A 16,001-nucleotide genomic window follows, 5' to 3' on the forward strand; every position below is an offset into this window, starting at 1 on the left:
CTTATATTGATATTTCCTTATGGCATCAATAGTGTGTTTGCATATATCATCTTTCAAAGATTCCATGTTGTGCCAACCTCAAGTGCTTAATTTATTTCTTTAATCTCTTTGGGGGCCTTTTCAGTGATTGCAATATACCTCTTTGGAAATCATCCCCATCCCTGCAATACAATTCAAAGGGTCCCCACACAGAAAGAAATGCCCATAGATCAACAACTAACTTGACTATAGAAGGGCCACTTTTCTTTCTGAAACCTATTTTTCCTAACACCTGAGGTTGTAAAAACCAACATTTCATGAGTAGCATCATGGATTATTAACCCCAGTCTCATAGCAATAGAGCGGTGTCTGACAGAACCCAGGCTCTATAATCCAATTTCTGAAATATACCGACATCCCTGGTCGTGGTCAATATTATATCTTTTGAGGCTAACTTTAGCTTCTTGGAAAGTGTCTCTAATAGCTCTTTAGTATCCACACAAATACCATACACATTCAAAGCATCCTATTCTGTACGATCTCTAAGATTTAACCTTCACACACAGAGTTGCAGTTTTCAATTCATTAGCGGTTTCTGATGGATAACCTAATATTTATGATGGCACTCACCTACGAAAGCATAATCATGGGTGCTGTGATCCTCACCCATGCTGAAATCCCTCAGAAGAAAAGATTGTGTTTAAAGCAATGATGAAAGTATGCAAAATCATATACTAGAAAGACTCCAGAAGGTACCACATTTTCTGGTATATTTCTCTTTGGTCACAACACTCCTCTAATCACTGTCTTCAGGTGGCTCCTAGAGCAAATTCAATAACTTATGAAGAGATGCCATTTTGCAGAGCTGCATCAAAGCTCTGGAATACCACACTGGCCAACTATCACTCTGATTTGCATTTAAATAATGTTAGAAAAGTGTTGGAGACCTGTTTTTAACTGGCAGTTATAGTTCTGTTTTCATCTCAGTGTATGTTTCCATAGTACCAAGTGTGAACATGCGTTTCAAAATAAATATTACCAAACATAATTCACTCTTGGACATATAGCAAGAAAACTTAAGGTGGGAATACCTCCTTTTAAGGAATATTTAGTAATGTTGTCTTTCAAGCTACCTAGCTAAAATGAGTACTCTTTTTGTTGTTGTTATAGTGACAGCTGATGATTGGTCATTATGAAAAAACGTGTTCTATGTTTTGCATACTCATATATTTTTCTTTCTGCAAATAACTGATGTGTATTTCTTTCCGTTTAAGCTAAAAGAGACTTCGGGGAGAAAAGTTCAGAGAACACAGTGGAGGTAAGTGTTACTCAGTAGCCAAGGTAAGTAGGCAATGTAGTGACATTCCATCCCATGCTCCATCGTCTCTTGAGCTGTTGGCTAAATTCAGACTGTGCATATGTCCTGGGTCAAAATGATCTGCCACATTAGTGCCCCCTCTGTTTTTTAGGATTGCAGCCTAATTATTTCTAGCAGCTTAATTCTTGCAAGCTCAATACATTTTTTAGAAATATATATCAACTTTCTAAATATTTTCATGAATGTACATTTCATTATAAAAGGAGTGTGGTTTGCTTGGCCTTTTAACATTTGAAAACATGGAATTCAGTTTTGATGAAGGACATATACGTAATATTCATTGAATTTTAATTGCAGCTTTGCTCTTTCTAATTTCTTTTTACTCCTCAAAAAAATCCATTCAGGTACCTATAAGTAAAAATAAAGTTCCTTGTTACAAATTAAGATAGTATGATGCATTCAAATGAATGGGTCAAATTTTATAAATATACATCAGTGATAGAACTTGCTTTGCTTCCTTCTTGAGTTATTAGATGTAGCCTCTTTGCTAAGGAACGGATTGTGGACATAACCCAGAATCTTCATGGACTGGAATGCAAAATTGGGACTGTATTATTACAGGAAGAATGGGCTTTAGCAAGGTGATTTTAAAAGAAAAGTGAGTTAGGTCTGTTGTGAAATTCTGTTTTTGGTTAAAGGCACTATGACAATTAGTAAAAAAAAAAACTCTTAATGGTTGGATGTTTATAGCTCAGAGAGCCAGGTGCGAGATTTGCAGCTAACCAGTGACTTTAGAAATTAGTTGCATTTCTATTATTTGGTTGAACATGTACCTTATGTGGATATCCTGAAACTCTGACATGTCTCCAGTGCTGCTGGTCATCAATTAGTTACCTCTTGCTTTTACGGTAACTGAAATTTTGGAAGGACCAGGCTTGTTTTGTACATTAATGGTTTTCTTAGTCACAGTAATTGGTGTATGAAATGGTCAATGCCATCCTTGTCAGATGAAAGGTCTAGGGATTTCAGACTGTTTTCTTACCCCATTTATTTTCTGTTCCAAGTAGACAAGTTGTTTGGTTGTGAGACTATAAAGTGTCTCAGTGACCTCTAAGCAGTTTTATATATCATTTATTCGGTGTGTTTCATTTACTGTTATTTGGTTTTCAACAACTAAAGCACAGATAACCGCATTTGCAGAAAACAAAGTTGCCTTTAAGGCCTATTCTTAGTGAACAAAGATAGTATTCATCCTTTTCTCAGTTATGTTATTTGAAAGAACCTCCACCAGAAAGAGGATGTTTCAACAAAAGTGCTGATTATCAGGGTATTGAAAAATACATCTATTTATACCCACACATATTAAAGTAGATATTGACAGAAATCATGAACAGTTCTATAAATGCACCATTGTAGACAATTAAAAAATGGCAACGCACCACATGGAAAGAATAAAACATTGGAGCAATGTGAACAATGGACAAGTAAAGAGCAAATGTATTGAGTAAATATAAAAACATAGGACTAAGCACAAAAAGATTACTGAAATTGAAAACAGACAAATACTAGGCCCATTACACATGAACATATATTTGATATTGGAGACATGCTAAGATAAAACAAAGTATGAAGAGAATAATTCAATAGGGAAAGAAATATAAACAATGAAGAAGACAAGAGTAAATAAGAACTGAAGCTAACTACATACTGTGCAAAGTATAGTGAATACCCTTAATTGGTTTTTAGTGGTAAGAAATACTAGTGTATTAGAGAAATGCATATAATTTACTGGAGTTATGAAGATGTTTAACCATGCATTGTGTAAAAACAATATTGGAGAAACCTGATTACTAAAATTAATATGGTTAAATAATTCATTGTCGGTATAAAAACAATGAAGATACTATGTAGAGTGTTATACTGCAGAAATGTGAACATTAAACATATTACAGAATGAATAATTTATTAAGTAATGTAAACATTAGTGACAAAGAATATGCAAAATAATTGTACATTTAAAAAATATAATCACTGATTGAGCAGTGTTGCAAGAGAATATTCATTAGTGAAGATAAAAATGTCATCTAAGAAAGGAGCCAGTAATCACTTGTAGAAATGCAAACTCGTAGCACATTGTTATGAGAACAATTATGGAAACAAACCATGACAAAAGTAGATAAGAAATATTGAAAAATGTGAATAAGTTAATCAAAGCACAGTGGGACACCTAGTTGTCATAGAGCAAATAGTACTTAAGCAACATTTTCAAAGAATCATTAATTAGAGGGATGAAAGCATGGAACAATTTTGAAAAGAATATTTTATTAGAGATGTGTACATATTGACAAAAGTATGGAGAAACTAGTGGGTAGAACAACTGACTAGAGAAATGCACATATTTAAATTTAATTCTAGAATGATATCCAGTGCACCATTTAAAGGACAAATACAAAATGTATATGTAAACATTGAACATATTATGACAATAATTCTGTGTAGCACATTATGGCAACAATCAAGGTTTGGAGCAGACAAACGTATTATAAACATTTTAAAAGTGAACATTTAGAAACATGTTAGTACTAAGCAAAGCATAGAAAGGATATGGTATTGTTGGAGTTTATTATTTAGCAAAGCATGGGGGGATATTTTACACAGTTACTTCTGTAGAATTTCTTTGCACAGCAACCATGAAAGCAGATGTTTTCAGCTGTGAAAGCTAAGCCAATTCCATCCACTTTTAAAACATCATAATTGGCTTTAGTCTGCATGTGTTTTTTTCCTTTTAAAATGTGAACCATGATATTTTAATATGTCGCCTACTGCAGCAATGAGGTCTTAAATAGATAAGGTAGTGATCCCTGATGGAGCAGTTCCATCTCTTAAACATCAGCCCCTTACACTACCATTTCGGCTAAATAATAAACAACCTTTTTATACCTGTCTTTCACCCTCACACCTCTTAAGCTCTTAAAACACACATATATACGAAAGCATTAATGTGCACGCGCATACATGCCTTTACACACCAAAAAACGCACATAGACTCAAGTTTCCACCATTTGTTTTTTCACAGCTTTGCTCTACTAATTAAAGTCAGAATTTTAAAAAAGCTGCTACATCATTTTTCATCTGTCTCACATTTGTCTCACATTAAATATCAATCTCATTAAATACAGTGGTATCCAGCAATATTGTTCCTTTGAATATAGAGATGAATAAAAAAGCTTACAGTGTGTTTAATGCAATTCTGTCACAAAAATTAGACATCTTTTAACAGCATTTTATTCAGTTTCATATCCTATATGTTATGATGTAGTATGAAATATATTTTTCTACACTGGACCATTCTTTCCATAATGTTACATATCATATCTGACTTATCTTGTGCTACACATTACATGTATGGCTTGATTGAGTTTGAGTGGTAAAGTTTTCATTTGCCATTGCTGCAGCGTTCTTGTTTTTGCTATGATGGCACAGACAAATCTGCCACGTTTAGTACAGTCCACCACAGTGGTGGAGGTTTTTTCTTCAAAGTAGCCATATTTGACACTGGAGGAGCCATATTGGTAGAGAATCACAATGGTGGAATATCAACTGATGTCAAACACTAATGACCAACTTTCTGTTTGTAGATGTGGGCAATAGAAAGGTTCATCATCAGTGTTCACATATTGTAACGATTTTTATTGATTATGCAATAAAATTGAACTGAACTGAACAGAACAGTGTTCACATATTGCATCTCCCTAACATGTTGTGATATGTTGTTTGCCAACATATAAACAGCATTATACTAATCATTTAGTGAACATCTGCCGCCGTTGCATTGTGGGAACAACACCAAACATGGCCATAGACCAGCCACTCTAGATTGTTTCAGTCAAACCATTACCTTTGCACAGTACAGTAGAGTCAGGTGAGCTTTCTGAAGCAGGAAGGCCGCAATGTGGCTCCCTCTGGCGAGGGCAAATATTTCTCAGAAGGAGTGAATGTACTTTAGCTTTTTGGTGTTTTTCTATCACTACCCTCAATTTAATCAGGCCCTAAGCTTTAAAAGGTTTTTCATAACCTTTAGTATGAAATGGAATATGTGGCCAAATGAAAAAAGATTGTATCATTGTCTGAAGTAATGCAAAGTATCACCATCATTAGTGCAGTAAAGCCCACTGTATCCTTACATACTTACCTAAATGGCGACATATTCAAAACAATGTGTCATATCATCAGACACAGACTCATTCTTTAGTAAAATATTTACATTTGTGCACCTTCACATAATTTGTGATAATATATCTCCTTTGCTACAATATAATATACGTATCTACATCAGGAGATACACTCATTACATTATTTAGTATAATGCATGAGAAGAGAATCCATATCATGTTTTCAGTTTTTGCCTTTTAAACATCTTGTTATTGTTGGCTTTTGTCATTTCTATCATGATTCTATTACTTTCATTACAACAGTCCATATCTTTCTGAAAGAATGCTATGTGTCCTATTTAATGTCATATTCTTTCCTACTGTGTGCTGCAATGCTGTATAATTATCAAAATAATTCAATCTGATCCTGCAACATTTTTTTCATATAGTTGCCTATGTTACCCACTATAATATGACACAAAACATGTAGAATTGCCCACAGGATTCCAAATTCTTGCCATAGTGTCCGATACAGAATGGGATATACTTCCCTAACAAAAATCACATTCTTAGAGTATGTAATTTCTACCCCTGCCTTGGACTTCTGTGAGTTATTCAGTCAATCATAGCAAACTGAATTGGTAGTAATGGCACATCTCCTGATTTTTCTTTCGAAAGAAAATGCTGTGGTATACCCCCAAGATTGTTTTTTAACAAACTGACTTGCTCTTTGCTGTTTTATGACAAACAGCGTCCTACAACATGGCACATGTATTTTCTCACCTGGCATACTATTTACTACAATGTAATATGTTAATAATTTAACACAGTGTGACAAAACCCTTCACAGATAGTGCCATGCCATTTGCTGCTCTAATTAATAAATTAGCTAATTTAATTTTGTATGTATCTATGTAGCTTTTTTCGGTACTGGCTTATGCTTTTGTTTTATTGTTTCCCACTGCATTCCATATCGTCAACTATGACATGTAATATAAATTCCGTCAATGTGACACATTCTTAAACATCATTTCATGGCATAACATGCCGTATTCACTTATACAGTATAGTTTTATATTTTCCTCTTTATATCACATTATTTTCCTCAATATAACAGATGCAGTCATACATTAGAAAAATGAATTTTCCACACTCTAACAACCAATCATGTCATATGAAATTATTTACAGCTGTGGAAAATGATTACCTACAATATATCTTAACCTTAGCTACATAAAACACAAATTTACTACAAAAAGACATAGTGTGCATGCTTTGCTGAAGTTTGATGTAGTGTGTCCTTTCATTTGCTATAGTCTTTTCTAGAGGACAGTACTTTCTTTTCAATAAGCCACATACGTTGCTACAGTATGACATATTGCCATTTTAGTTTTTTGTCATTTCATTACAATTTCCTAAAATATTATGTAGATATCTTACAATGACATGCTATTTCCAAAATATGACAAATATTTCTAGAAATACGATATTCTATTTTACTCATTCCTTTGTGACATAATCTTCTACTACATAACAAACTATTGCATACATTCTGGCATGTTATTTCTTGAACTATACCCTATTATATCACAGTTTGACATTTAACTAATCATTGATTTTCTTGTTTAGTGCATTAAAATGTACTCTTCCCTACAACAAGCAATGTAATTTTCTACAATCTTGCATACTTGTTTCTACACTATGACATCATTTTTTACAAGATGATCAATTGTTTTCATGAATATTTCATATGATTTCCTCTAATATGGTATTCTATTTTTCAAAACATCACATGTAGTTTCCTACAATAAGAGATACATTCCCCATGCACTTTCCTAGAGCTTGGTGTATCATTTCCCCCAAGAAATAATTTTTCCTTTGCTACATTATCATATGAAATAAAATATGACAACCTATTTAGCCTTGTATGGCATACCATTTTTCAAAATGGCAAGTAATGTACTTCTGTGCCCCATCACCCTTACTGCATTACAACTCTGCATTTCATACAGCATAGCTCGTATTTACTTGCAGCATTACAGTACACTACAGTATGCTACATAATTTCCTAGAATGAAACACCATTTCATAAATAATATAACATATACCACAGTGACACAGCAATACCTACAATATGGCACAGCATTTTCTATAGGGCGCACATTTCCTATAGTATGTCTTATTGCTTTCTTGTAATGTTAAGTACAATTGCCCATTGAAATGTAATTTAATATTGGTACCACTATGTAAGCCAATAAATATATGTATGATGTTAGCTTCTTAGACAGTTAAAGCAGAAATATCACTGAATGCCACTGTATTTTCAAAACACATTTACCTGAGTGGGGAAAACCACCATCCAAGGACGCTCCACCACAGTCCAGTACCTCTCATCGACCATCTGAAGGAAAGCGGGATGCTCCAGCAACCTTGATTTGGTTGCTGTCATGATCACAACAAGAATCCTGATGTAAGAGTGCCCCCGAGAAGTGCATGCAGTGAATGAAAAAATACATTAGTGCGACCTTACACTCTGCACATTCTCTCTGGAAGGAGAAATGGCACAGATACCTTCTAGCTGCCACAGAAAACACCTGGAGCTGGATGTTTCACCGCTATTAGTTCTTCCTGTTTGATTGGCGGCCGTGGGCAGACTTTACTGGATGGAGAATGAGCATCCCTGGTCGGTGGCATTCCCTAGCCAGGTATGTGACCTCATACATTTAAAGGTGTGAGTGGCTTTCCATACTTTAGCATTGATGGCAGTCAGTATGTAAGTCAGTAAGCTTTATATTTAACCCTGGCCTTTGCTATCACATTTTGCAGTTTGACACCCAGAGGGCAAAACTCCTTCAACTGATACGCCAAGATTTGCAACAGGCCTTGACAAGAGCACAGCATGGGGACACGGGAGTGGACCCCAGGCTTCCTGACAGCCTACGTCTGAGCCGCGCGGGCTACCGGGACAGTGGAGGGAGCTGCTGGGAAATCCTGAACCTGGACACAGTGAGGCAATTACAAATGCATGTGGTCCAACCTAATATTGGGCGGATAGGGCTGATTGCCAATTTGGGGTTTTGATGCAACGTTTTCTCTTGCAGTTTGACGGCTGCTCCCTCCAGCTGCTGAAGCAGGAGGTGAAGGGGGTGATGCATGCCGATTGCGGGGGACGCCAGTGGCGCCGTAAGAGATGCTCCCCCTGCCCCCATCAGCACTCCACTTTGATTCACCCAGATCCACAGCACCAGATGTGAAATACTGTTTGTTTGATCACTGGATGTGCTGTCCACAATGCCAATAAAATATATTTAGAAATAGATTAAGTAGTGGCACTTGTATTTTATTTATTTGTGAATTAATGCTCTAGTGCTGCATGGAAGCTGTGTACATGCGATATACATGTTTCACAAATATACCTCACTGGGAAATGTTGATAGTGCCGGCTTGTTGATCAAAGTACTGGGTCCTTAGGTCAGTGGAAAACTGAACTTGCTTTCATCCACTGCCACACATACAAGCTCACAATTCTCCAAGACCACTTCTCGTGTTTCAGAAGTTACAGCCATTATTGCTTTGTGCTTTGCTAATGTAAACATATAGAATCTAGGTATGCGTGTTCAGCTGGTCGGATATCCCCGAAAACCCCTGCACTGCTATTACAATCTACTAAGGTTACAGAACCTTGGGCAAATCCGGCTATAGTATGTGACCTTTTTAGTGAGTTACTTCTTACTTCTGCCTCCAGTTCACCACTAGAACTTAAGTTACTATTGTGTTGCAGCTAGTACATTCCTTTCTTCCCTTGAAGTATGGAGGCCAGGTCTGTTATGATGCATCCATTATAGACATTGAGTCAGAAAATCCATGGCCTATTGGCTGGCTTCAGCGTGCTTCATTTTTCTGACGGGAATCTTGTTATTTTCATTGTACATTTCAAAGAACAGATTATAGCTGGCAGGACGATGTAAAAGAGGAATCATATAGACATTGACAGGACATGTCAATTGAGTAATTATGCAGATTTTGGTGGAGATGAAGAGGAAGGCCCACTTTAACTTGGTGTGTCTTGTAAGATAGGACATATTAACCTAAAAGAGGGGATGTATTTGTCAGTGCCACTCAATGAGGAGAACCAGTGAGTGATACGTTGCATTTTCTAGACAATGATATTGGATGCTGCTGACAGATCAGAGAATATTAGAATAAAGGATTTGGCTTGCAACAAGATTCTTCCATTTTAAAATGGGTGAATAGGTGGAAAGGATTAGAGATTAAATCATGCCTGCAAAATGCGTAAGAAAGGATTTTCTTTGACGGGCATGATGAGGTATTTGCATGTCAGGCAGAGGACAGTGATAGCAATTCTGGCTTTCATAGGGAGAGAGGCTCTCTATTTTCTAGCCCTGCATGGGTTTTTGAACTCGAGCTGGTAACCTGGTTAGATAGCATAAATGCTGTAGGCTTAGGTTGGTTTTGAGGTTTCTAAGGAGCCTCTAAAAGCAATATGTTTACAGTCCTGCCAAGTATCACTCATTATGCGTTAGACCAGAGGTATTCAAACTTTTCCAGGTTGAGCCCCCCCCAGCTGAATTCCCCCAGATGTTGGGCCCCCCCACCACCCGACCGAAACCTCGGGAATCCGGCACACCACATGATCGACTGCAACGCGCACACCACGGGCCATATCCGGCAAACAATGCTCAACACAACAAGAGTGCCTAGCAAACTGCAGGCCTGTGAGTGTGTGTGGCGAAACGACAGAGGCGTACCACACAGCTCAAAACACAATCCTCCAAGGCAAAGGAAGTCATGTATGTAATGTAATGTATAGGCATTTATATAGCGCACTACTTACCCGGAGGGTCCCAAGGCGCTTCGACCGCTGCGAAACCCTTCCTGGCTTCCCTGAGAGATGGTCCCTTAATGGGTATCTCCAGGGTGAGACCAGGCATCCCCGGCGGTCTGGTGGGGCCGTTAGTGAAGATGAGGCAAGCTAATGCCCAGAGTTGCCGAGTGTGATCGCTGATCAGAGTGGGCACCGAGGCGAGAGAATTATCGAGTCCGCTGACCCTGGTCCAGAAACCTGCCGCGCCGGGAATCGAACCCTGGTCCCGGGCCGTCCTCTGCTCTCGGATCTGCCGCCTCTAACCAGTGAGCCACACTACTTCACTAAGTCATCACAACCCTCCCCATCCATCATGTACACCTTGTCATCCACCAACTCCCCCACCATTCATTCCGTCCCTCCATCTGTGCCCCATCCACATCCAAACCCCTTCAACCACTTGCAAACCCATCCACCATCCATCCCTCCATCCATCATCTCACCCATCCATCCCTCCATCCACCCCTTCACCCATCCATCCATCATCCATCCATCCCTTCACCCAATCCATCCCCTCACCAACCATCCACTCTTCCACCCATCTATCCACCCACTCATCCATCCAACCACTCACCCCTTCACCCAAGCTATTCTCCCACTCATCCATCCACTCCTCCATTCATCCATCCACTCTTCCACCCATCCATCCACTCCTCCACCCATCCATCCACTCACTCATCCATCCAACCACCCACCCTCTCCGCCATCCCCCCACCCACTCATCCATGCACTAATCCATCCACCAAGTCACTCATCCGTCCACCCACTCAACCCCCACTCATCCATCCACCCACCCATCCATCCCTCCCGCTCTCCACCCTCCCCCCACTCATACATGCACTCTCTGACCCATCCATCTCCATGCTCCTCTCCTCACCCATCCAACCTGCCCATCCACTCTGCCAATCATTCATCCATGTCCTCACTCATCCATCCATCCATCCTCCCTTTCTCTCTCCATTCCCCCCTCACCCAGCCACCCATCCCTCTATCCACCCTTCACCCATCCACCCACTCATCCACTCATGAATCCATCCATTGACCTCTCACCCACCCCTTCACTCCTCCATCCATCCCCCCGTCCATCCACCCTCCTCAATCACCCATCCATCCATCCCCACATCCACCCCTTTACTCATCCATCCATCCATCCATTCATTCATCCCTTCACCCATCAATACATCAATCCATCCATCACCTCTCTCATGCATCCACCCACCGACTCGTCCACCATCCACCCCCCATCGATCCATCCACCATTTCACTGACCTCCACCCATCCATCTACCCTTCCAACCATACACACATCCATCCACCCCCCACCCATACATCCACCATGTCACCCATACATCCACCATTCCACCTATCACTCCACCCATACATCCACCACTCCACCCATACATCTATTCACCCACATGGCAACATAACAGACGTCTGGTGGCCGGCTCCACCCAACATCCCTCACACATTTGATGATTCAAATTCGAATCTGCAGACCAACATACCTGAACACAGACACTTCAGTGCCCCACACAAAGATCCTCATGAGTTGATGACCGCAGACCAGAGCGGATGCTTAAATATTGCTTCATAAACCTTCTAGCTTTTCCATGAAATTCTTTATATAAAATGCATCATTTTCACCACTTTTTTCAAAATGTTCTCTGTGTGAGAAAACCCCTGAACCCTTCTTATGTTAGTCGGGATTGGTCACTTCGTTTCCTCACTACATATAAACTCAGCCTCAACTTTTACGCCCCACCACTTTAAAACGACATCAGCCACCAATCTATTTCTACGTGGCTCTTCTGGAAGTTGCAAGAAGTGCTTGATGCTCACTTGACCTCTGCTCTGCCTGTGTTTGGCTCTTTTGGTGAGCAGCTCGAGAAATCTTAAACCCTGGACATTGTGAACTATACAACTCAGCTTCGCCTGGGCACAGAAAATTAACTAAATACAAGGGGCGGGATTCTGTGTTAAAAAGCTTGTGCTCCCCTGCCCCTAGACCAGGGTTCTTCAAACTGTGGGGTGCTTCATGGGCCAAACCCGAATTGCAACCTCTCCCTCCCTTCCCAAAATAACTGAAGGACTCCCGCCCCCCCCCCCCTCACCCTCACTCCCACCCCCCTTGAAAGGCTGGGGCCCTGGGCCAGAGCCCACCCCGCCCGTGCCTCAAACCCTCTCCGGAAACCTTCTCTCCCTTCTGGGAAGAGCTAACTCTCCCAGGAGGGGGCCAATTCACGGAGTTGACAGCTTCAGCTGCAGTGGGAGGCAAGGGGTCTCCTCTGCTAAAGCTGAAAGCGTGTCTGTTTGTTTGCTTTCGTTTTTAGCAGAGGAGACTCCTTGCCTGCACTGCAGCCGAAACTGTCGACTTCATGAATTGGCCCCCTCCTGGGAGAATCACCCAGACACAAAGGGAAGATCGGAGTGGAGCGCGCGCCTCCCCTGGGATGGTGCCGCACCCCCCCAGGGGGGCGCGCCCCACAGTTTGAAGAACCCTGCGTTAGACTAACGCATTTCAGTGTGGTAATCCGCATTACCGCACTGAAATGCATTGTCACGCATATGCTGTGTGGCGGCTGTCACAGAAAACCCGGAATAAAACTTAAAGTCTGAGGCTTTCCCGTGACTTGCACGCGCTGCTCCAGCAGGCTTGAGGCTGTCAGCTGAGCTAAGGCTGCTGGCATCCTCACTCAACTGTTACAGTGTATCATGGTGATTCCAATCCTGCGGCGTGGCTCCCACTGGCAGCCTGACGTCATCACGGGGACGTTGCTTCCTACTACTGGAGCGCGAGGAGCTTAGGAGAGCTACAAAAGGCTGCTGGCTAGTTTATCATGGGAGGGCTGCCTATAATCATGGCCGGAGGGACTGAGCGCAAGATAATACTGTGGCCGGAGCGCCTCAAAAAACCATGGCCTGAGCACTACAAAGAACCGCGGCCTGAGCGCTACATATAATCATGGCCCGAGCGCTACAGATAATGATCATGGCACCCGGCTATGACGCTCACAGCGCTATTTTACTACCACCCCACCCCCCTGACGAATTCAATAGTTTACGGCAGCTGAAGACTGGATGGCCCGCCCGGGACTCACAGGAGTCAGGACAGTAGATTGGTCTGGACCCGGTTTTTACTGGAGGCAGGCCTGGGGTCCAACTTAATTGCCACTGCCCGCGGTGGCTTAGGCCTGAGCCTGCCTTCAGCCAGCTGTAGACCAGAGACAGTGGCCTGGACGAGTTTCACTGGATGCTGCTTGGGGGCCAACTGGAATTGCCACGGCTCGCAGTGGCTACAGCCTGCCTTCAGCCAGCTATAGACCAGAGTCTACCTGCAATCGTAGAGCGCGCAGGGCCAGCATTGGTTAAAGAAGTTAAAGGAGCCCTGAACCAATCTGCTGCTTCTAAAGGTGTCCAGGGGCATCTTGAGCAGGCATATGACAGGCATAACTGGATGATGGTAAGATCGTTTTTTCTTGATATTGTAACGTGGATAGTGAGATGTGCTAACCTCGAGCTTTGTGAGGGCAAGGTTGGTGTTTTTCCTTAATAGAGGTCCCGAGTACAGTGACTGTTTCTCAAATTTGTTTAAAGCAAGAAATGTACTATATTTTATTAGCTCTTCTACTTTTGCATTCACATTCCTGAAGCACTGAAGTACTGAAAATCGTAACCTGCATTAGAGCCGTTTATCAATATAATTTGAAAGGTAATTCTTGCTAAATACATGCACAAGAAACTATTTAAAACAGTGCACATTATATTTTATCACGCAGCATCAGTCCACAGACCAGCAGGTACCTGAACTCACTGTCTCTCGAGTGCTGCTCTCTTTGATTCTCTTTCTGTCATTGGCGGTCTGGCTGACAGCTCTTACCTGTTTATGTGCTATAGTACATATAAGATATGTTTCCCTCATCTTCGTTGCTTGATTTTGCTCGTGAGAAAGTGTCACTCATAGTCGTTGAAATGTCACTCCTAATTACACTGAAATTATGAAAATGTCACACATGCCAACCTGGAACCTTGGCAGCTATGTATTTATTGGAGGCATTTAATAGTTGTCCTATTTGAAAGAGTTTTCTTCTGTTAGCAACACTTATGTGGAGTTTTTTTGAGACAGCAATGAGAAGCAAGGACTCAGTGGGTGAGGAGAAATGGAGAGTGGCCATTCAACATGGACGTGTGGAGTAGCGGATTCCATATCTTTTGGTGTTATTAGAGTTTGGACCATTTTCTTAATGGTTTTCATTCTTTTGATGGCATGAGCAATGTGATCCTGTGGGCTGGTGAACCTTTGGTTTATTTGCGTGTCTTACGTGTAAGATTGGCAGATGAGTCCAAGTTTCCTAGAAATGTATGAGGAGAGCATATCATTGTTGAAGATCTTGTGGGATGGAAAGTCGTTTTTGTGGATACTCATACCACAAGAAACACAGATGGGCTGTAAAATGAAAGGTTCAAGTTTTCTGTTCATCAAAGAGAAATGAAGCCCTAGACTTGCTGATATGTACGCACTAGTATGATATTGCACTCATTTCTCCAATTGTGTGTGAAATCCAAGGGAGCACAAAAAGAGGGCGACAGCTTCTGAAGCTTTTAGGGTTTAGAGATTTGCAGCGCTTGATTCTACCTGCTGCCACCAGTTACCGCAGTGAGAGGAACGGCTACAAGAGGTCCCTCATTTGCTTCTCCCTGCTCCCTGCATTGGGTCCCATGTCTCTGCGCCCGCAGCTCCCGTGCCTACATCTCCCAGGGGGCTGCGAGATGCGCTTGTGCTGCACGTCATCAGGAGGGCGCCGGAGGCCTTTAAAGTCGGCCCGGCCCTCCGGCAGCGCGGGACGCGCACGGGCGTGCCCGGGCCAAGCCCGGGCCAAGGGCAGGCCCGTCCCGCGCCCGTCCGTGACAGGAAGAGGCAGGGCAGGGCCCCCCTCTAACATCTGGAAATCAAGAACTCCCATATAAGGACTAAAGGACCAAAGGTACTGTGGGCATCTGGAATGGGTGTGCAGTGACTAAAATCGTGCCCACTGTCCCTTTGTGTTGGATTCTTTTTATAAAGTGTATCCCCCAGCGTCCTAAGTCGCACAGGAGCGACTGATTTTGTAATTGTGCTGATAAAAATGGGTAAAAGGAAGTCTATGGAGGGGGGAGTAACATCCGCATATGCAAAAAAAAGCATATGCTTCGTTTGCCAACATGCGGGACGCTTTTGTTTCAGCGCCGACAGGGAGTGCACGCTGTTAGAATCACGTGTGATTAATGGTTCCCCTATCCTGGGATTGTCTATCAACAATGGACTTTTAAATACAAACTTTACAGAGTGTGTGCATATGACCACACTGATACCGCGTGTGTGGTTTTGATCACTCCAGACTTATATTTATGTTGTTAGTTATGAAGCACTGAAACAACTCAGCATACAAGTGTCGTTGTCCCCTTATTATTATCAAGACAAATTAGGAGGATATCACTATTTCAACTTTGAAGAGATAATTCGCTGGACGAATATCTTTTGTGACTGAGAAGGAGGCAGAGTACCCCTGATCTTTTATTGAATGATATATACTAATTGAGAACCATTGAGAAACATTTATTGTAATTGTCCTGATGAAGGTGGTCAAACATTAAATATACCGCCGAAACGCGTCGATGCATAAGGAGTAATA

At 41.5% G+C, this 16,001-nt stretch overlaps 1 protein-coding gene across 4 annotated transcripts in view; it reads left to right on the forward strand.

Annotated features, from left to right (window-relative positions):
* The window catches only part of IQSEC3 (IQ motif and Sec7 domain ArfGEF 3), a 976,838-nt gene that overhangs the window by 907,786 nt on the left and 53,051 nt on the right, over window positions 1-16,001 (forward strand). For 3 of the 4 annotated variants that reach the window (XM_086952823.1, XM_086952826.1, XM_086952827.1), the window contains one exon: window positions 1,254-1,297. In XM_086952823.1, coding sequence (XP_086808949.1) covers window positions 1,254-1,297 — 44 coding nt within the window. Of the gene's footprint in view, window positions 1-1,253; window positions 1,298-8,274; window positions 8,455-8,549; window positions 8,736-16,001 lie in introns of those variants that run through there. The other variant, XM_086952824.1, reaches the window with a different exon arrangement.

The sequence above is a fragment of the Lissotriton vulgaris genome, chromosome 1_2 (genome assembly GCF_964263255.1).
Source record: "Lissotriton vulgaris chromosome 1_2, aLisVul1.2, whole genome shotgun sequence".
NCBI lineage: Eukaryota > Metazoa > Chordata > Amphibia > Caudata > Salamandridae > Lissotriton > Lissotriton vulgaris.